At 42.0% G+C, this 21,679-nt stretch overlaps 1 protein-coding gene across 2 annotated transcripts in view; it reads left to right on the forward strand.

The window, feature by feature from the left end:
- UBE2F (ubiquitin conjugating enzyme E2 F (putative)) overlaps positions 1-21,679 on the forward strand; it is a 64,720-nt gene that overhangs the window by 23,316 nt on the left and 19,725 nt on the right. The window contains exons 6-9 of one of the 2 annotated variants that reach the window (XM_048952613.1): positions 3,517-3,587; positions 7,198-7,255; positions 17,683-17,715; positions 20,824-20,886. In XM_048952613.1, coding sequence (XP_048808570.1) covers positions 3,517-3,587; positions 7,198-7,255; positions 17,683-17,715; positions 20,824-20,886 — 225 coding nt within the window. The remainder of the gene's footprint in view (positions 1-3,516; positions 3,588-7,197; positions 7,256-17,682; positions 17,716-20,823; positions 20,887-21,679) is intronic. The other variant, XM_048952614.1, reaches the window with a different exon arrangement.

Below are 21,679 nucleotides of genomic sequence, written 5' to 3' on the forward strand. Positions count from 1 at the left end.
AAAGGATTTGCGCATGTCAGATCTGTTCCTCCTATAAGTATCTGATTTGGGCTGGCTGATCTTTGGAGCCATAAGAAAACCTGGCATCTTCAGAATCCACTGTTTGGATCCAAAAACCTGTAATCACTCTGATTTCCCTTCATAGCCAAGATTTTCTTGACTCCTATGGCGCTGTTTTGTTGCCATCACACACTAACTGGTAATTTCGAGCTCTTGATATCTTTCAGACTCTGTGCAGCTTTTCCCATAAGTAATTTCCATGTTCTGAATACAAAAAGGAAAGAAGAAATAAATCCTGGGAGGTCTTTCCCCTCTTTAAAGTTGAAGCAACTCGGAGAAGATATTGTGCTGATACAATTAATGGTATTGATATTAGCTGTTAAGTGTTTTTCAATGGCACTGCAAGTCTTTAGAAGGTTGACACTTAATATTACCTATTCTTTGAGCTGCTGGGATGTTGTGTAGGAGGAGAAAGCATCTGGATATGATGCAGGTCTTGCAGTACTGTCACGAGAGCAGCATAAGTGAATTCTTAGTGTCTCCTCAAACTGTGATGCTGTTAGAAACTCTGCAGTCTGTTTGGTAATACTGTCACTTGGCATCTTAAAGGCATTAAAAAAATGGCTTTTAGGAAATCAATGTATTCACAAACATTTCTGTGCAGCAAACAGAAGCTTGCCAGTGTTTGTGCCTACGAAAACCTCCGGGATTGTTGTTGTCACAGACATCAGAGGAAGCTGTGAAGTGGCAAGCAAATAATGGAGTACGTGGCAAAGCCTCCGGTGCCAAGTGCTGACCTCTGTCTCTGCAGCATCTGTTCCCCAAGCACTGCTTTCTCGGTTGATCAGCTGCCCAGAAACGAGTCAGTGAGAGAGGGAAGCAATTGTTGCTGTTGGTTGGTTTTTTTTTAAATAATAGTCATCTACTGACCGGGGGATGTCTTGATTTAAAACAACAGCAGCAAAGAAAAAAGCACGACAACCCCATTTTTCCTTAAGGTGCAGCTGATTGCTACAGGACGGGGGACCTGATGCTTTAAGGACTCAAGCCTAGTTAATGGTAAAGATAGCAACACAAAATCAGTTATCCAAGGTTTTTATGACCTTAGGTAGAGGTCGGAAGCTGGGAATTTAACAGCAGAGCTGTTTTTCTTAGACCTTTTCCTTGCAAGCATCTCAGCTGTGAAACAGCAATTGGAAGGGATTGGAATCCTGAAGAACTGGATGATAATCTCTTAGTCGTGAGATTAATTCTCTTTGGTGGCCTTGCTGCATAGGATTGGATAGATGCAGCATTCCCACATTAGCACACTTGTCACATCAGTGTGATTTGGCTTGCCAAACCAGTCAGGGTCTGAAATGAAGTTCACGTCCTGGTTGGTGCTTTATATCCAACCTCTGATTCAGTGAGAATAACACGGGAGAGATTGTTAGCAATGTCCTTAAAGGGACAAACTTGATAAAGGCTTGTTCTATAAAATGAAACTTCTGCCCTAACTGAAGTCAATATATGCATAGACGTCAACTGCTTGCAACACTCTCCTGTACTGTTTGTGCTGTGTTTTGAGGCTTGTGAATACAAACTGATACGGTGAAGTCAGCTGAGAGCAGAAATGGAAGCAAGGATGGTTCCATGATAAAAACTCACAAGGGATCTGAAAATGTAAGTGGCTGCTGAGAACTGGAGAAGAAAATAACTGAGATTGCTGCTGTGCCCTGTGGTGAGAGTGGATCTGCACGTATGCCTTGCAGAGTCTGAAGAGAAGGATAAACTTAGGAGCAGTGAAATAAATGGATTTTCTAAGCTTTGCTGCCACATCCGTGACCTGGAGATGGTTTGAGGCATTCAAGTGAAGCATCTCAAGGAAAGCTTGTGTGGATTTGTTGGTGTAAGGAAGATTCAAAGATAGCTTGAAGCAAAAATTCAAAGGAAAATTTGGCTGAAGCTAATTTTTATGGTAGTGCTGCTGTTGTCCTTGTCTCTCTGTAAAAGGAGAAGAGGGGAAGAGAAGGAAAACCTTTATCTCACTGTCAGCAGCGGGTTTCTCTTATTCTTAGTGATAAGAAGCACTTTGGTGTGTGGTGAAAGTATAAAAGATTAGTTGTTTTCTCCACATTACAGAAAACAGAGGTGCCAATTATTTCACTCTGAACGACTGCAGATTTGGGAGTTTCTTGTAAAGGTTTAGTTTGTATAAAACTTACTTCTTCTATTCATCAGTACATTCTCTGCTGGAAGGCACGTATGGTAAAATCTGCTCTTTTATCCGGAGTCACCAGGTGGAATAAGTACTGCTGCTTCCTCTCTTTATTTTTTGTGATAACTAGGCATAATCTTTCAAAACAACATGAGGGCGTAGCTGACGAAGGGTTGTGCTGTCAGAGAACTTCTAAGTGAACGTTTGTGGATTTGGAAGGTAGAAAGTCAGACCTTTCTGCATGCCACGCATTATTCAGCAGTGCTGTGATCCAGCACTGCCACAGGTGCCTCCTGAAGGCTGAGTGTTGAGCAGCAGTTGGGCAGATGTGAATGTTTATGGAGAAAAGCTGATGTCTGTACTACAAACTGTAGCTGTGCTTTGGTGATGATTTCTTGAAGTGCTGGGCAGGTGTTTTCTCGGTAGGTTGGTATCATGTGTGCACTCTTACCTTTACTCCAAGGAGCTGGGCTAAGTGGATAACATCTAAATACATTCCTAAGATGATGCTGGAGAATTGAGAACAAAGCAGTGAGACAAAACACAGCGTGCTGCTATGCAGATGCAGCTATTAGAGCTGTTTTCTCTCCTGACTGAAGACTTCTTGGGAAGCAGTGGGGGAAAATAGCTCCACATTTATAACAGCAGACTTAATTGAAGTTCTGAAAGGTACTGGTCTGTGTTGGTCTTACAGTACGGCTGCTGTAAGAAATTATCTGCCTGATTGAAAGCTGCAAATCGTATTTGGAGAACAGCGATGGAGTAAGATGCTGTTGCTAAGCTACCGGCATTTTTATGACCTGCTCTTTATTTACTTCACAAAAGTAGAGCAAATGAAACTGTATTTTAAGAATCCGTGTTTCAGAGCTCGCTGTCTAATTCAACGTTCTGGTGACCTTAGCTAAAATTAAGTCGGGTGGCTTTTCACATTAGCATCTTCAGTTTGGATGCGACTGCCCTTCTTTGTACTCCTATCCAGCTCTGAACAGGAGCTGACACACTGAAACGGTGCTTAAGAGACTAACCTGGTTTTGTTTTGCTTTCCCTGAAGGAGACAAGAGAAGAGAATGAATTTTCTTGTCTTGCTTTAAAATCAGTTTTTCTGAGGAAAAAGGCCATCATTAGTAGAGGGTAGAAAGAAGCTAAAAGGACAGAGAAAGCTGGGGTACCTCCTGCAGTTACACTGTCAGGATCTTTAACATGCAGACATATGCTGTGAGCATCAAATTTATTTCCCTTTTCAATTCCTTGACTTTTAACTGTGATTTGGCTTTATTTTGAAGAATAACACTGTAATTTTCTGTTTTGTGTCCTGGCAGCCTCCGAAAGTAAAATGCTTGACAAGAATCTGGCATCCAAACATCACAGAGACAGGAGAAATCTGCTTAAGGTAGCAACAGCATTCTTTTGTTTTTTTATATATCCTGAAGGTCTTTCTGTGTGATGAAATGTTGTATGTAATTTTCAAGTCGCTGTTACTTTTGTCAATGGTTTCTAGCAATCAGACCACTATGTGTTAAGAACATAGAAATATACAGAAAGTATTGTTCTTGCTGTGCAATACGTGCTGGGTAGAACCTGGCTCTTCAATTTCAGACTTAACTTTAAGTTTTGTTTAGGATAAAAGTGTAACATCCAATCTGGACACAGCTTCTTCCCTTTCCCCTTTCTCTCTTTCCCCCTTTCCCCTTTTTTCCTCTCCTCATAGGTGAATAATTTTCAGGCTCTGAGAAGGCTGAAGGCTTTGCTCTGTTAATGCCTATATTATTTTAGTGCTTGGAAACTGTTTTTCAGAACGGAAAAAAAAAAGCTGTTTAACTTTACAATAACTATTCTATATGTATTTATTTTCACATATAACATCTACTGAAAGACAGATGCTGGTTATAAGAAAACAGAGTTGGGGGAACATGAGACGGGGTATGAAGCCCAAAAGCTGACCTTTCCCAAAGGAACACAGCTACACTGCTGGCAGGTTTTCCACAATAGTAAATGTTTCCTCTTCAAAATCAGTTCCAGAAACCTTGTGATTTCAGTGTTTCATCTCGTGTACCCAGTGGTGAAATTGGCTGGAAGCTGAACATAAACAGAAGTAAGAAGCAGGACTGTCATTTCTCAACTTAATGGAACATGAAAGAAATACTAAATGAAGCATAAGCGGTGAAAATAAGTAAGATTGAAAGCTGTTCTGAAAATCTGAAACAGTTGCTGCCACATGTAGCAAAGCAGTGCTTAAAAAGATGTATTTTGTGTCCTTTAGATTTGAAATACAAGGTCCTGGTGCAAACAGAGCTTTCACAGGGTAGCCTTTCTCCCTTGGTGGGCAGCACTGGCTCATTGGTTGGTAGCAGCTGGAGAGCTGATAGCAGTGCTTTGAGCTTCAGTGATGTGCTGCATGCTTCTGAGGAGCTGGTGCTGTTGGAGGGTGGTGGTGGATACCTGGTCAATGGAGAGAACCTGGGTGCTGTTAATCAAGGAGCTGAAGTAAAGGCAAGGAATGGATGAAGTGTTTAGACACTGAACAGGAAATACTGGACACCAACGGATAGGTAGAAGTTTAAGCTTTGACTATAGAGCTGTATCCTTTGAGGTTAAACAAAGCCTCCTCGCACTCTTGAGGATGTTTCAGTGTGTCTATTCTTCAAATGATTTTAATTATGTCAGACAAATGTAGTGTTGGAACATCTTAATTCTGGTTAATGAAGTGAAGTCATTTCTTTGGCGTCTGCACTGAAATGTCAGCTTTATTTGATTGTCAGATACTTAAGCACATTAAACCTTTGAATGTCTTACCGTTTAGATGGGAAATCTAAAATAACCCAGACTGCTAGAATGGAGAATGCAATCTATATATAGTACCTGCAATCAGCTTCTATCAGTCTCTTCATATAGAAATGTCTTTGGGTACTTATTAAAGCAGAAGTAATCAGTATTTTTCCAGCTGTTTTCTTCTGAGCATACCTTACAGCACGGTGTGTAATTGTTCCTAATTAAAACACAGTGAATGATTAAACTTGAGTCAGGTGCAATAGATTGGGGCACAAGAAGCATTCTTCCTGTGCCTTATGAATTGCAGTCACTCAAATTAGATCTGGACCATACTTATGGATGTTGCTTGGAAACACCAAGATATCTAGAAACAATATGCTTACCACATACACCAGTTCATCCTTTTCCTAATAATAAAGCTTCTAATACATATCCCTGATTTTATTTCACCTCTGTTGATGATCTTTGGCTTTTTTTTCTCCTTGCCCACATAAGCTTTTGGAAAAGCTTAACCACTCTGAAGTTTTGCTGCTTCGTAGCTGTGCTTCTGCTCTATGGTGAGAAGACAAGATGTGGTTTCTCCAGGCACCCTGTGCTGGGGAAGGGCTTTGGTTAGGAGCCGAATGATTGTTTCTGATCTATGGGAGGAAAGGGGGTGCTGCTCTTAGAATGGGTTATATCAGCAAATCTGAAATACGAGGCAGAGCTACGCTTATTTGTCTGTATTGCTTTCCTGCCACAGCTCCATGAGAAATGAGTGTGTCCTCTTCAGTCCTGGCTGCTGAGCTGGAGATTTGCATAGAGAGAGAGGCTTTGGGAGCTGCAGGGGTGTTAATGTGGTTTGGCTGGTGTTCTCAGGTGCTTGGAGTTCTGTCAGTTGATACTTGCATGCTTTTTTTGTATGCGCTCACTTATTCTTAGCTCTTAAGCTCACTGGGGGCTGTATGGTAAAGTAAAGGGAAGTACTGCAGCAAAATTGAAGGAGAAAAAGAAAGCTTATAAGGTCCATTATTTCTTCAAAACCTGAAAACCTTGGTTCTTCCTTGTTCAGCACCATTTTTGCTTGTTTTGCTTTACTTTTATAACATGAACAAAAATAAAAGCCCAAACGTTTTTTTAATGTTTTTGAAATTAGTTTTGGGTGCTATTGGTGGTAGAGGCAGGTTTTGTCTTTTCAAAGGCACTGAAATGGGATTAGCAATGTGGTTAAGATGGGATACTTGGTCCATTCATCTTCTTCCTGGACTCTTAAAGGGATAATGAAGTACTACAAAAAAGACCCTGCAAAATGAATAGCTTTAGAGTATTTCACTTTAACCCTATCATGTTAGCAGCAGAAGCTATTGCTACTGATAAATCTGTGCTTTGTTACTTTGCTGTGTGAGTTTTCAGTTTCAGATTGCTTCTTAACAGAGGAAGTCAATTGTGAAATGATGCTTACAGGAGTTTCTCAGATTATTAACTTTGCTTTCATGCACAAGTGAGACTTCTGCTTTTCTCAGTCTTTCATCACCCGTGGTGTTTCTTAGTTACGCTCCAGTCTCCAACACTTTTACTCCTCGTGTCTGATGATGTTTTTACCTGGGAGCTCCAGGAGTGTCTGACCGACTGAATACACCTCAACTCTTTCATCTTGTAAATGGCTCAACAGTTTCAGTGGCCTTATTACATAGCACAGTGTGCAGGTCAGCTAAAATTCATACCTGTGCACGGAGGAAAGACCAGAGCTATTTCATTTTCCTATCCCTGATTTTAAGAAGCTGCAGTCCTTGTACAGAAGGGAGGGTAATAATAATCCTCTCTGATAAATAGATGTCTCTCCAAAAATATTCTCTTAGAGGGATTGAGCTGTGCCAGATGTGGTAGGAGCCAGGATGTGCTGCTGGAACTGCCTGCTCACCACAGATGAGCGTGTTTGGAAATGGAGCACTTGTGTGTCTGTGCATTCAGGGGTAAATAAAGGCTCGGTGTTGGGAGTGCCAGAAGGACTGCTGTCACACTTAGTATACTTAAAATAATTTGATTTGTGACCAAGCTGAGCTGTGTGAAGAATGTAATTCTTGGACAACATACCGATTTTGGTGCTTTTAAAAGTCCTGATGCTAGATAGAGTGCAAGAGGGATGTAATACTAACGTGGCAATTTCTTCCAAAGTTGTTAAAGCTGTCTGAGAAGACAAAGTTTCTCTAATAGAAATTACAGTGTATATAATATGTTTGTCTTTTTTTCAGTTTATTGAGAGAACATTCAATTGATGGCACTGGCTGGGCTCCAACTAGAACATTAAAGGTACTATTTCCTTTTAGATACGTACAGCAAACTAGATAATCTTTTAAACTACCTTTACAGACTTGTGAGGAGTCAGATAAATGCAGTTTGCTCTAGGAACAACTGTTGTGTTTTTTGTCTTTCAACAAGCTGGTGGCAATACTGAAACAATTACTGTGCTAACCAAATGTAGAAATGTTGTCTATTTCTAGTGTGGCTGCTTTGAGTGATAACAAGTTTTGTGGGATGATATGATTACAGTAACCCTGAGAAACCACTTCCAGTAAGGGTGGTCTGATTTCTTGGTGGTCTTTTTACCCAGGCAACAAATAGAAGAGCACGCTGTGAGCAGGACTAACAGTAATCCATAACCCTTCCAATTTCCATTGTGTTGACAGTTCTGACAAGCCAGCAGGCTGTCTTAAGAACGTTTTTTTCCTTGGAAGACTAAAAGGCACAGTGCATTTGGGAGAAGTGCCGTATGGAACATAGAATTAGACTGTAGTTACTGCTGTGCCTTGAATCGTGTTTCATCCTCAGTGTTGGAACTGGTAAGAAACATGTCCACACTTCAGTACTGCATAAGCAGGCTGCTCCTGCCTGTTCTAGTAATTCCAGCAGGGAAATGACTGCCTCTCCCTGTAAGCTTGCCTTGCAGTCACGCTACCCGAATCACCACAACGTAAGTAGAACTTGCCTGTTATGAAGTTGATGGCAGTTTTGCCACCATGATTGCAGAATGGCATCTGAGGTCAGTCCCACAACAGCTGGGCAGTGTGAAAAAATTCAGAGCCGTAGTTCCTGGCTGAGATACACATCCTTTGTGACAGTCTCCCCAGGAGTGCCTCAGTGCAGCGAGTGCCCTCATCTTGATGCAGAAAGCACTCCGTTGTCTGCTGCTCCATGACCTCGCTGTCAGAAGAGTCTTGCAGAGCACTGAGTAAGAATCTCTCCAGCTTTTGATAGGAAACCTGCTAGAATTTGTTCCCAAACAGCATTAGCTGGGTCGATAATGGGTGAGCATGTCAGCTGTTTGTTTCTCTTCAAAAGCCAGATTTAGAATTTTTGTCTGATACCTGCTTTGCTTTTCCTAACTATGAATGAGATCTGTGTCTTCCTCCTTTTAATCTCCAAAACATCCTTATGAGCTGCCTGATTTCCTGGAAAGTGGAACCAGAGTATGTTTTTTTGTGTTTTTTAAATACTTTCTGCTTCTTTTTCATCAGTAAGCATACTTTGTCTTCTCTCTTACGTTTCTGTTTGCAAATTAGCTTAAATTGAGACATTAGGTAATTCAATACACTGCTTCTGTTCTTGTTTCTCTATTTCATTCCCAGAGGAAGTTTTTGGACTACAAATGTTTAAGCTTTAGACAATTAGAAAATTCCTATGCCAGTAGTACAACTTGACAAGAATGCACATACGTTCTTATCTCTTCTAGCTTTATTTACAGTATCTTAGGAAGATTAAAGTAGTGTTTCATGTTAAGACTGTGGGTGGGAATAATTAGTGACACTGTATTTAACTTCCTATCGTCAGTAAGGTTAGGAAGATATGTATTAATTTTCTTTCCCGCTCTGTTCTTGCATCAGTTTACTAATTAATTTCATAGAGGAAACATCCTAGTATCTCAGTTGCCAGAAGAGTGAAATTAATGAGCTTTATGAAGCAATTTAGGGTGTTTTTACCCTCCGTAAATGAAAATCTAGCATCCCCTCTGGGTTTCATTACTCCCCGTGGGCATTGAAGCACCACAGATTTCATAGCTTAAAACTTGTGAAGTTTGTCTAACTTCAGGTTTTGTTTTCAGAGGCCCCATTTTAAGCATGCGGTTTCAGTCAGCGTTCCCTCACTTGTCCTGCGATGGCTTCGTGTGGTTTTGCAGTGCCACCACAGCAAGTACCTGACTTCCATCTTTTGCCTCTGTAGAAACGTGGTGATGGCATGAAGTAGCTTCACAAAAGTCAAGCAGGAATAGCTGTTAGGGATGCTGGGAAGCTGCAAGCCCCGTTTCCAGAACAGTGCTATTAGTTTGATTAGTCTCCAAGTGCTCAGATTCCAGACCAGTTACAGTCCTTGGATGGAACAGACAGCGTTGTGCAGATTTATCTCCAAACAAGTTACTTTTCCATAGACATGAATCATTCTGTGGTAGGTACGTGTTCACTATCGACCAGAACATTATGTGGAGTGATGTGATTTTGTAGGAAGGAGCAGTGCCCAACTTTGTCAAATACTCTAAAATGCTGCCACAGTGTTTTGTTGGAGAATGCAGGAAACATATTGGATTTTGATGACAAATACTGTCAGGTGTCACCAGTGCAGCCATTCTGCATGCATTAACAAAGCCATTTAAATAGGTAACAAAAGAAAAGCCTACCCGACCTCAAAAGCCACATGCACAAACCAAGCCAGCTTTGCCTTAGGCTGCTGCTGCATTCATCTGTATGATACACTCTTAACCTTTCAGAAGGCTTTGGAAGTTTTAGATTGTCTCATCTTCCATATCCTAGTGGTGGCAGCAGAGCTCTTACATGAAAAATCCTTCAAAATAAGTTACTGTGACCTTCTTAATACTTACAGTATCAAATTGGGAGCAACTTGAAGAGGCATTCAGATTGCACCTTTTGACTTTCTGAAAACAGGCCAAAAAAACTGTGAATATTTCCTGATAAAATGTGTTCTGGCAGCGTACATAATTCATAGGGGGGGGAATAAAAGGCTCTGTGAGTTCTGTATCCTGGCATTTTGCTTCACTTGCTGCCATCTCATTCACAACTGAACTCTGTCGAAGTTACCAAGTGTTGAGCATGGTGCTGTCTTCCAGTTCTTCCCTTTATGGGATCTGCAGCCTGTGTGCTAGTGAAGGCACTGATGTGTGTGGTCTTCCTGAATTCCTGTGTTGGATGGAGCAAGTTGAGTTTTAACCCTGGAAGGAGGTTATGGGTAATGTTTGAAAAGATTCTCTCTGTGTATTCTTTTATCACCACTGATGCAGTTGCAAATATTTTGTTTATCCATAGAAACACTCCTGAATTCTAAATTCTTAAAAAATAAAAATAAAAATCTGGCAGCTTGCTCCACAGATTATGAAATATACAAAGAGAGATGCAGTACTTCTAGACTGATATTGCAGTGCAATCATTCATTGCTTTATGAGTTAGCTGCAGGCGCTTGCTTACCTTTCTGTCTCCATGCTGTGAGGTTTTGCATGGTTTTACTGCATACTTTCCTCTCTAAAACAGAGTATCTATGAAGCTGAGGACTGCAGAGGTTACTTTAGGTTGAGTCTCTCCAAGTAGCTTCCTTTTTTCAGTTTCTAAGTCTCATAGTCAAAGCTGGAGCTTTCCAGGTGGAAATCAAAGAATTTATTTTAATTCATTCTGCTCTCAGATTTTCATTTCACTAAAGGTAGCAGTTCTTAAATGCCTGTCGGGAAATAACAGTGTTATTGCTTTAATACCTTGCTTTTTCCACCCTCAGGAGTTTCGATTCTGAACCCAGAATGCTGCAGCAGCTCCTGCTGCTCCTTAGCATGCACCTCCTTGTGCCTGGCTCACCACGACCCAGCTGCCTGGTTAAGCCAGGCCTCCCTAGTGCTCATCAGCTTTGTCTGAAATGCTTGTTTTGACTTTGCTGTAAAATTATCTCGGGTGATTGGGCTGAAAAAAAAAAGAAGTCTACCTATTGTGATTGCCTAATTGGTTCTAAAAGTCAAGCTGTTTCTTCTGCAATTATCTCCAACAAAACTATAGCTGGAAATTGGTCAGTGACTGATTTATGAACCATAGAAATGATCGAGGCACTGCTGTGTAATTCTGACTCTGCAGGGCAGAGCATGGTAATGTTAAAAACAGTATTTTAAAACGTCTGATGAACGTCCACAAGGAGAATTTGGGTGAGTTCCCTGTTCAGATGGAGCTACAGTGAGTTTCAGATAACTGGAGGACTGTTTGCAGTAGGATTTTCTTGTTTACTGTTCAAGTTCTGATACCTTTCAGTTCTTACCACGCTTTACAGTGTTGCTTTTGACATGTCTTATTTCTGTCAGTAGACAGGAACAGGAGTGGGAATTCTCAAGGTTCCCTCGAACTACAGCTGTGCAAACAGCTTCTTATAGCAACCTGTAGGAAAATGCTATGTTTTCCAGGAATTCATTTCTGATATCTTCAGATAGCTGCTTGTGTTACTAAATAATCTAATCTACAAGGTATTAAAGGCTTCAAGAATAATTTACAATAACCTGTCATTAGCTGAAGTTTATTCACAAGAGGCTTACTTATTTAATTAGTGTTTATGAGTAAATGGGGAAATATCTCCTATTTGTTGTATTGGTTTTGCTTTTGTCCACAGGCAGTAAAGATAGTTTGTTTGAAGTCATGCAAATGACAACCTGTAATCTGGTGGAGAAGTAAATGAGAGGAACTTCATTTCATATTTCCATTTACCAGCATTTAGGCACGAAGCTGTTTAGTTCTTAAAAGCTTTGGTGTGAGCACAAAACTTTCATTCATTGTCTTAATGAAAATGGGTGGTTTGCTGTCAGGATTTTATGTAATTAGTGTAGAGGAGTATTTTCAGGAGCAATAACTGTCAGTGTCTTCAAGATGAAGGGAAGAAGAGTAAGCCTGTACGTCCTGTGCCATTCTAATGTAATTCTTGCTGCTGATAGTACCTCTTTCTCAGCCAGCATTATGGTAATGCTGTTTGCTGTAATGGCAGTAGAATCACTCCTGATTTGAGTTCCACTGTTGATTTATTCAAATCCCACCTTGTCTGCCAGCTGTGTGCCAAAATCTCCAAGCACATGCTAGTGGAGGCTGCATTCCTACATGGAATGTGCTTATCCCCCACTCCAGCACAGCCAGTAGCTGATTTCCCTTGCACCAGAACTGCTCTGTGACCTCAATCACCACACTGAAAGTAGGGACATGGGATTCTGCTCCATAATTTAATCTGAACTGACCACCACCAGGTCACACAGCACAGACCCCATGCTGCTCTGCTGAGGACATCTCTGGTTTGCCCTTGCTGTGCAAGACCGAGCTGTTCCTGGCAGCTCTGCAGGAATGCTGTGGGGCTGATTAGCACCTGAGACTGGGGAAGTCTGGCACATGTTCACTAAAAGCCAAATTGTGAGGGAAATTTTGCTCTTACAGTGCTTTCTGAGCATCCTGGATGATCACAACTGAGGTAGGTAGCTGTAGCTATTGCAAAAAGGCACGACTTGCCACAAGGTGCCCTTCAGTGGTTCTTGTCTCCTTCTCTGAAGGAAGTCAGCTAAAGAAAGGAGCAGTGCAAATTGCTGGATTTTCAATACCTTTGCTCCCTAAAGTGCTTAAAATGTCCATTGTTGCTGCACTTGCTTCTTCCTCTTTCTTCTCCAGCTCTAAAAATTGAATAGGCTGCAGACAAAAACTTCACCCTGTATTTGTTAAAGTTACGAGGCACTGAGTGTGATCTCTCAGATCTGACATTATTTCAGTTTTCCCATAAGGAAAATTCCCATTAGGAACTTTTTCTGCAAGGGGTGCCTTGTATTGTATTTTGATTTTATAAATCTGCTTGTCAAGATTTATTTTCTCTCTGCATATGCCAAAACCAGTGACAAAACACAACTCGGTGTCCTCTGATAACCTCTGCTTCATAAAGGATTTGCAGCAATTTTCTTTCTCTGCATTAAATGGCTGTGGCAAAGCTGAATCTGTGCTTTAAACACAGTTGCTGTTACCACTGGCATACTTTGTGAGTGATTTCGTGGAACAGTGTAGTACATTGTAAAGTCTAATTAAACCATGCTTGTTTTCCCCAAATTGTTGATTTCTGAATATGCAATTTGCATTGACTTTAATCAGTTGAGTAGACTGGTCTCTGGAGGGCGATCGCTCCAGTGTTCGTAATTGCTGTAGCGTAGTTCATTAAGAACTATTGCAGAGTTCCCCTGGGAACGATTTCCAAAACATTGTCTGCTTGCTGCAAGGTGAGGCTGGGGACAAATGCCAAGGAGTCAGGAGCAATAGCGGGGGATTTCAGTGAAGTGCTCCTGCATGCTTGGCAATTCACAGCTGTCTTCGTCTAGGAGAGGAACAAACCGTAATTGTTCCTATTTTCTTCCATCCAGTATATTTGAGCACAGAAGAAATCGTTTTCCAGCCTTCCTTCTGTTTTTATTATTGTTCTTTTGGTGTGGTTTTTTTTGTGTGTTTGCTAAGTGGAGCAGCTCATGCCATTTAAATTACCCAGAGCCCTCTAAGTGAGCTGCTGCTGTTGTGTTTGAGTGGGAAGCATGAGCTTGGACTGCAGGCACGTGAAAATTAAGGTGGCCCTTGGGATGGACTGAAGAATACCACTTTATTGTGGGTGAAAGTGGTGCTTTAGCTGATGTAGGAATTTAGCAAGATATTCAGCAGTGTTACATGCAGTGTTACGTGCAGAGAGCAGGACAGGGAGAGGCTCAGGGGGTGACATTATCACTCTCTACAACTTCCTGAAAGGAGGTTGTGGCAAGATGGAAGTTGGCCTTTTTCCCCCAGGTAACTGTGATAGGACAAGAGGGAAGGGCCCTAAGTTGTGCCAAGCGAAGCTTCAGTTTGGGTATTAGGAAGCATTCCTTCTCTGAAAGAATGGAGAGTTACTGTGACAGGCTGCCCAGGGAGGTGGTGGAGTCAGCATCCCTGGAGATGCTCAAGAAGAGCACTGAGGGATGCGGTTTAGTGGGGGTGGGTTGGGGTTGGACTAGATGATCTTTTCCAACATTAATGATTCTGTGATTCTGTTCTGTGATTCTTCGCTTTCCAAAAACCTGCTTCTTCCCTAAGCAGTCTTCTGCCAAATACGCAGTTTATAGAATCATAGAAACATAGATAGAAAACACCTCTAAGATCACCTAGTCCAACTGTCAGCCCATCCTCACCATGCCTGCTGACCATGTCCCTCGGTGTCACATTTACCCTTTTATTGAATGCCTCCAGGGATGCTGAATCCATGGAGAAGTGTCTACTGTCTCTGGAATTACATGCCGTGTTTTTCTAACCTCATGGACTGGCAGTAAGATTTCTACAGTCAGTTAAAGAGCAGTGATTCACAGGGAAGAATCCAAAATGGTTGTGGAGGCACACTGAAGGGGCAGAGAAGTTCTATAAAGGAAGATGGGCTAGCATGCTTGGTTCTCTAGCCTGCAGTGCAGAGAGAAGGGTGCTGTGCTTGGTTAGAACTGAGAGAAGAAGGGGAATGGAGCTGGAAGACCATCTTGGGCAGGTCTGCAGGCAGGAGAGAGCAGCCTGCAGATTTCAGCACACTGTTTGCAGTTGTGCCCCCTCCTAAATGGCAGTGTCCAAAGCCTGCCATGGTGTTTTGCACTGGACTTTCTACTCAATTTTTTAAAACCTCCCATCAGACATCTGCTGGTATGGATGATTGCTGCTTCTTTCATTGATCTGAACAGATTAAAGTTTTTGCACATAAGAATCGTTTAGCGACGAGCTTTAATTTAATTAGTCTATGAGATCAGAAATTCTCCTTAAATCTCTGAGGAAGTTGCTTTGGATTGGAAGTTCATTAGCTGCTTTTGTCTGGCTTGTTCCCTGCCTAAATTAGTGTAGTAAATATACTTTGCCTGCTGGGGGAAAACCTTCATTTACAATTTACATGTTGACTCTCTCTTCAAAAGAACTGCTGTATGGTTGTTTTTTTTGTTTTTTTTTCCCAGACATCTGAAAGAACAGCTAAACACTTGTCTCTGACTTGGTTTCAATGGCATCGCTTTTGTAAAGAGCTTGTGAGAACTGCCACTTGTGCATATTTGGTGACTAACTGAATGAGGACCTCCTACAAACACAAGGCTTTGAGAGTCCCTGGGCTGGGGAGAGGCTATTCCAAAGGCCCTACTTAGCTTTTTGCCTCTTTGCTCTTGACCTTTCAGTGTTGCTGCAGGGTTTATAATTCCCTCGTTTGGTATGCTGTGAATAAACCTAGGGGAAGGGATTTCAAGCTACTTTTCACTCAAAGGCAGGAAAAAATGCCTGAGAACGAAAAGGGGCAATTGTAAAGTGTTCTTGCTAAGTCTGATCTGCTGAGTTGCTTGCACTGGCATCATCGTGCTGTGAGAAGGAGCGTATTTCCTTCGCTATATCTTCTTCCACTTGTACAGTGGATTTAACCATGCACTGCTCTGCTGGGGAGGTTAACCCTTGCTCTTTGATTGGAGTATGATAGTTGAATCTTCCAAATTAACCCAGTAGTGGAGTGTATAAAACCCGCCACCCCATAACCACGTTAAGCACATGGAAGAAAATAGACAAAAAAGAAAAAGCATTGTAAAGGAAATGGTCTAGCCCAGATATTCTCCATGTGAGCATGCAGATTCCTATGCTCAGTTCTCCTTCTGCAGGTACTTTTTCCATAGCAGCAAAGTCTGGGGAGTGAGAAATGTGTTAAAGAAGTGGAGCAACGTAAGGCTGTAGATCCTTAACGTTTTAAAGGCAATCTGCCCTACCTGGATCATAGAATGGCTTGGGTTGGAAGGGACCTCAAATATCTTCTAGTTCCAACCCTCCTGCTGTGTGATGATCATTAACATTCTCTATATAGAGTTAAATTTCTGCTTTCCGAGTATTCAAGCTGGAAGTTCAGCAATGTTTGTAGCCAAGGATAATGCTTTGTTACGTTAAGAGAAAACAGGAGCTTAGCTTTTTTAACGATTAAATCTGTCAGTATCTATTGTTTGGTAGCTTGCAAAGCCTTTCAGATAGTCAGGGGAACATTGAACATTCAGGCACGTTGCTCATCTGCATGCAGCAAGCAGCTCTGCTGAAGTCAGTAGAGCAAAGTGATTATTTTTGCAGTACAACAGTGTCAAGTTCTTCAAATATTAAATACTTGCTTCACTGCCTCTCAGCTGTTCCATCCCACTTCCCTGTCTTAATATCCTGGATTTAAATCTGGGCTAGCCTCAAGCTCATTACAAATGGCATTGTCCTCTAGTAGTAATTTAGCATTATTTTTTATGGAACCATGCAAGGGAGTAAAATGAATCCAGCATGTCATAAAACTTGCATAGGTGGTAACAGGTCAGAAATAATATTAAGATTTTCACACCATTTGTTCAGTAATAATAATAATCTTTGTATACTTTTTGGTCACTAGAGTGACCATAAAAATGCAAAGCGCTCTGAAAAGCTACAGCCTTGCAGAGATTTTTTTCTTATTTTGTTGGGAGTTTTTGGATAGAATTCTCTGAAAAGCCAGCTTGAATTAAATAACAAGTCCAGGATTCCAAAGTCTTAAAACTGTGTTTCAGCAACTGAGAATTAGAAAGCAATTTGGGTAAACTTAAAAATATGGGGTTTATTGAATGACATGGGGAATAATTTGATATAAATTACATTTCTGTCTCGAGTTGCAATGCTTCTATGAGGTGCAGCTCATAACTGGAGCAGTTGGATTCGATGAGCTAACTCAGGTGTGCCCTTTTTTTTGTAGTTGGTGCTGCCATTGAGGTCCCATTAGGAGAAGATGCAGAAACTAGAAATGCTCTGATCTTTACTAGGCAGCTTTGTGTCAGTAAAAGATGCACTGAGCAGGTTGTTCATGCAAGATCAAAGGAGAAGGGATTCGTAGGAGGCTGTTGTCGTCATGCTGACATTGTGTCTTTTGCTTAGGATGTAACTGGATGTCACTTAGAGGGAATGCAGATTTCCCAAGAGTTTGCAGTAGGGTAGCTTGGTTACGTGATTTCAGAATCCTTTCTCTTGAAAACCTTCCTGGTGGAGGGCGATCCTTTTGAGTGTGCTTCTGTAGTAATTGCATCTTGTTTGTTTTCTTAGTCTGTGAGGCTTGTAACTGAGGATATGGGCTCTTAGGTGAGTGGTAACGGACCCTTCTGGAGACGCACACCCTCAGAACAGGCTGTGTTTGATGGCACCAAATGAGGGGACATTTAGAGTCAGTTTACCCTTAATCTTCTTATTTGCAGCAGTTGCAAATCTTCTCTATTCAGTTCTTTTTAAATAGATGCTTATAAGCAAGGCTGGTATCTCCGTAATCATACTACACCTAAATCTCGGTGCTGTCATGACACTGATTCAAGTATTTGCCTGACATTATTTTTAAGAACAGATTGCTAAATTAAGTTGTATACCCACCATTTGAACTAAGCTGTGAGGTCATCAGGTGGTGGCACGTAAGTTACTGCCCCTCTCCTTGGCAGAGAAGCATCAGGAATAAGGAAAATCTGGACTTGTATTTGAGTATTCAGTGTTTGGGGTTTGGAAACTTTGATATTTCAGGCATGCATGAGATGTGGAAGATTTCCCACTATTTTGATTGAAATTAGTAAAGCTTAATCTTGATTTGATTTCCAGTAAGCTAATGGGATAGTAGAAAAAGAATGCCAGCTTGTTTGGAACACCTGAAACGCATGCCTAACTGACTCTGCTTTTCCCTTGCAGGATGTTGTCTGGGGATTAAACTCTTTATTTACTGTAAGTAAATGAATCCTTTGCATATGCACATCCTTTCTGTCTGCCTTGTGTGGTTTCAGCCTCACCTAATGTTGCCTCTTGAGGTCTTTATCCCTTTGGCCTCAGTAGGTGTTGTACAAACGGAAAATCAGTTTGTGCTTTTGTTAACTGCAGGACATGTACAGGTGATCTCTAATGACCATGTTTTTGTAGATTGCTTTTCCTTTTGGTTGCAATTTATTATTATATACTTTGATAATGAGTTACACTATCTAAGGGACCTGCTGGTCAAATTGAAGGAGAAGAAGGGAAAGTATAGGCAATGGAAGCAGGGATGGGTGCCCTGGGAAGGACGTAGGAATGCCATCCAGATATGCAGAGATGGGATCAGGAAAGCCAAGGTGCAGCTGGAATTTAACTTTGTGAGCAATATGAAAAATAACAAAAAGATAAGCTGGTCAGAAGAAAAAGGCAAAGGAGAATGTACCCTCTCTAATAAATGAGGAGAACTGGAAGGAACAAACATTGAGAAGACTGAGGTACTCCATGAGTTCTTTACCTTGATCTTCACTGCTAGTTGGGCTTCCCAATCCTCTCATGTCCCTGAACCTCCAGGTGGGGTTTTGGGAGGACCAGATTCCTCCCACAAGAGCAGAGGAAGTCCAAGACTGCCTCATGAGGCTGAATGTTGACAAGTCTAGGGGCCAGACAACGTGCATCGTGGGCTTCTGGAGGAACTGGCTGATGTTGTTGCCAAGACATTCTTCAACATGTTTGAAGAGTCTTGTCAGGTGAAGTCCCTGGTGACTGGAAAAAGGGAAACATCACTCTTAAGAGGGAAAGGAAGACTCAGGGAACTACACAGGTCGGTGAGCCTCACCTCTGTGCCTGGAAAGATGATGGAGTTGAACCTTCTGGAAGCCACATTAGCATGCATTCAAGATGAGGAGGTGGTTTGGGACAGCTTCACCAAGGGCAGGTGGTACTTGACTGATCTGGTGGCCTTCTGTGATGGAGTGATGGCATTGGTGGACCAAGGAGGGGCTACTGATGTGATCTTACTGGACTCGTGCAAGGGCTTGGATATGGTCTTTATCTTTAAATTGGAGAAATGCGAATTTAAAGGCAGTTCTATTTGGTAGATAAACAACCAGTTGGATTGTTGCAGCCAGAGGGTTGTTGTCAATGGCTTTATGTCCAGGTGTAGGCTGGTAAAGAGTGGTGTCTTTGAGGGGTCTGTCTTGGGACTAGTGCTCATGAGCATCTTTATCAGTTATGTAGATTGTGAGATTGAGTGTACCTCAGCAAGTCTGTGGACAACACCAAGCTGAGTGGTACGGGTAACACAATAAAAGGAAGGAATGCCACCCACAGGAACCTGAACCAGCTTGAAAAGCGGGTCCATGCGAGCTGAATGATGTTCAGCAAGGCCAGGTGCCAGACACGCGTACTGACTAGGAGAAGAGCTCATTGAGAGCAGCCCTGCAGAGCACGACTTGGGGGTCCTGATGGACGAAAAGCTGGATGTGAGCCAGCAGTGTCCACTTGCAGCCCAGAAGACTGACAGCATCCTGGGGTGGCAGAGCAGTGAGCGTGTTCCACGCCATCACCAGGAGTCACGGTGCGTTCCTAGAACCTCCATGCAGGCTGAGCCTGGGACTGGCTGCAGTCATCTCGCTTTCACGGCTGCTAAAGGCTTCGTTTTAGATGGCTGTTTTAGTCAACTGATTTACGAGATTGGACAGCAAAGAGTAATTGTGTTTCTGTTAGTCTCCCACTGCATGTTCAGTAACCAGAGGGAAGTTCAATCGAGTGGAGGTACAGAGATACAAAGAAGTCCCTTACACAACTGCACATAAAAATAATCTGTTGGGCAGACAGCAGCACATGATGGTCATGCATTAGAGACCACAGGGATCTGTCATGTCCTGGAAGAGCCGTGCTTTGCAGCTTGCTCTTGGATTTTCCTCCCACACTGCTTCTACAAATCAGGCGTTGTATGGCAGGCGTTGTCAGAGGGAAGTTTTGTTTCTGGAGGGAAGTGTGTTTCTGTGGTCCGTGCAGATTCTGATGGGGTTTTCTTGAAGACAGTGAGTGAAAATCAGTCTGAGAGCAGCAAAGCCTTTCATACTGATGGCATGTCACTGCTCTCAGAGGCCAGCCTTCAGCTGAGGAAAATGGTCCAGTCTGCAGGCAGAGGAGGGTTTTTCTGTGACACAACATTATTTTTGTGATGATTCACGTGTTACCCATAGCTTGGCTTTCTTTGCTCTTAACCCTGGGCACTTGCACCTTCTGGAGTCATTCATTGAGATTAAACTGGTGGAACTCAGATTTATTTTTGACTCTTTCTGCTCCTCGCCTTCTTGAGCCATTATCTCATGGGGTCTGTGCACTTCCTTTCCTTCTGGTCATGTGTTTCCCATAGCATTAAGCATTCCCTGTCTGTTGCTCCAATTTAGAGGGAATGAAATTGTGTTGCTCTTGTAGATTACATTAGGGAAATTCTCCCTGCTTTATCACCAAACTTAATTATGATTCATAGTACAATAAACCCTAATTAATGAAAATCATCAACAATTACACCTCCTGAAACAATGTTCCTTCAAAACTTGTTTTAAAACTCTGTCTCTTTTCAAACAGAAATGCATCACTGCCTGAGGAGTGTGTCATAGGGGCTGCGTGTGGCTGCATGCAGTCAGATGAGATGGAGTGTCTTGCTGCTGTTGTCCTTTAACTGATGTTTGATTCAGTTTCAACTGCCCAACTTGTTTGCGTTTACCTTTGGCAGGGACCTGTACAGAGGATGTGAGATCATAAAGTCATAGAATGGCCTGGGTTGAAAAGGACCACAATTTCCTTCCAACCCCCTGCTGTGTGCAGGTCACCAACCAGCAGCCCAGGCTGCCCAGAGCCACATCCAGCCTGGCCTTGAATGCCTGCAGGGATGGGGCATCCACAGCCTCCTTGGGCAACCTGTGCCAGTGCCTCAGCATCCTCTGTGTGAAAAACTTCCTCCTCATATCCAACCTAAACCTCCCCTGCTACTCTTGTTTGCTTTGCTTCTTGTTTATTAGCGCTGGGGAAAATTTGGAGGAAGCCCTATAATGTTTTCTGGTTCTTTTCCAGGATCTTTTGAATTTTGACGACCCTTTGAATATTGAGGCTGCAGAACATCATTTGCGTGACAAGGTGAGTCAGTGGTTTATTTAAAGCATTTTGTTCCTTAACACACACTGTACTCTGTGATTCCCAGTCAGTCCTTTTATAGCATTTAAGCTGGTACTTAAGGCAGTAGAGTGACGCAGTCTATCAGCAACCAGATATTCAAACAAAAATAAGCTTGATCTGGGAAAGTAAACTCAGCACAGTGGTGGTATGCACCATATGCTGAAATTGTTGACCATAATGTAATCACATCCCCAGAATAGATGGTCTTTGGCTTCTTGTTTCTGAGATTTTCCCTGGAGCTGCATATGTTCTGTGGAGCCAACGATAGCAATTTTTTTCTGGCACAGCTACATGAGCAGCCTTTCACTTAAAGGCCAGCAAAAAGATCCAATCTCTCTCTGTCTCTTTCAAAATGCTGCTTTTTTGTTCACAAGCCTTACATGTTGCATGCTTTTATTAAACCTTAAGAAACTGGGGCACATTCGAAACCCAGCAGTGGAAAACTTCATGTTTAAAATACTCTCTATGATTTTCTGATTAGTGGCCTGATGACAAGCAGTGAATGTGTACCTCTCAGCTAAGTGTGGTGATAGATATGAACAAAAGTAATAATTTCCCCCTTACCTGGGTGTCCGAAGTTGCATCACCTTCCATTACATGGATGCGTACCTTAAATGTATCAAATATTGACTTGGCATTTCAGGATTGCTTATTTTAATTAAACTCTTCTGGTACTTTTGACAAAGTTAACCTTCAAGACTGAACAAAATTTCCAGGTAAATGTTGGTGTGAGGAGTTTGTTGAAAATGCAGAG

The sequence above is a fragment of the Lagopus muta genome, chromosome 8 (genome assembly GCF_023343835.1).
Source record: "Lagopus muta isolate bLagMut1 chromosome 8, bLagMut1 primary, whole genome shotgun sequence".
NCBI lineage: Eukaryota > Metazoa > Chordata > Aves > Galliformes > Phasianidae > Lagopus > Lagopus muta.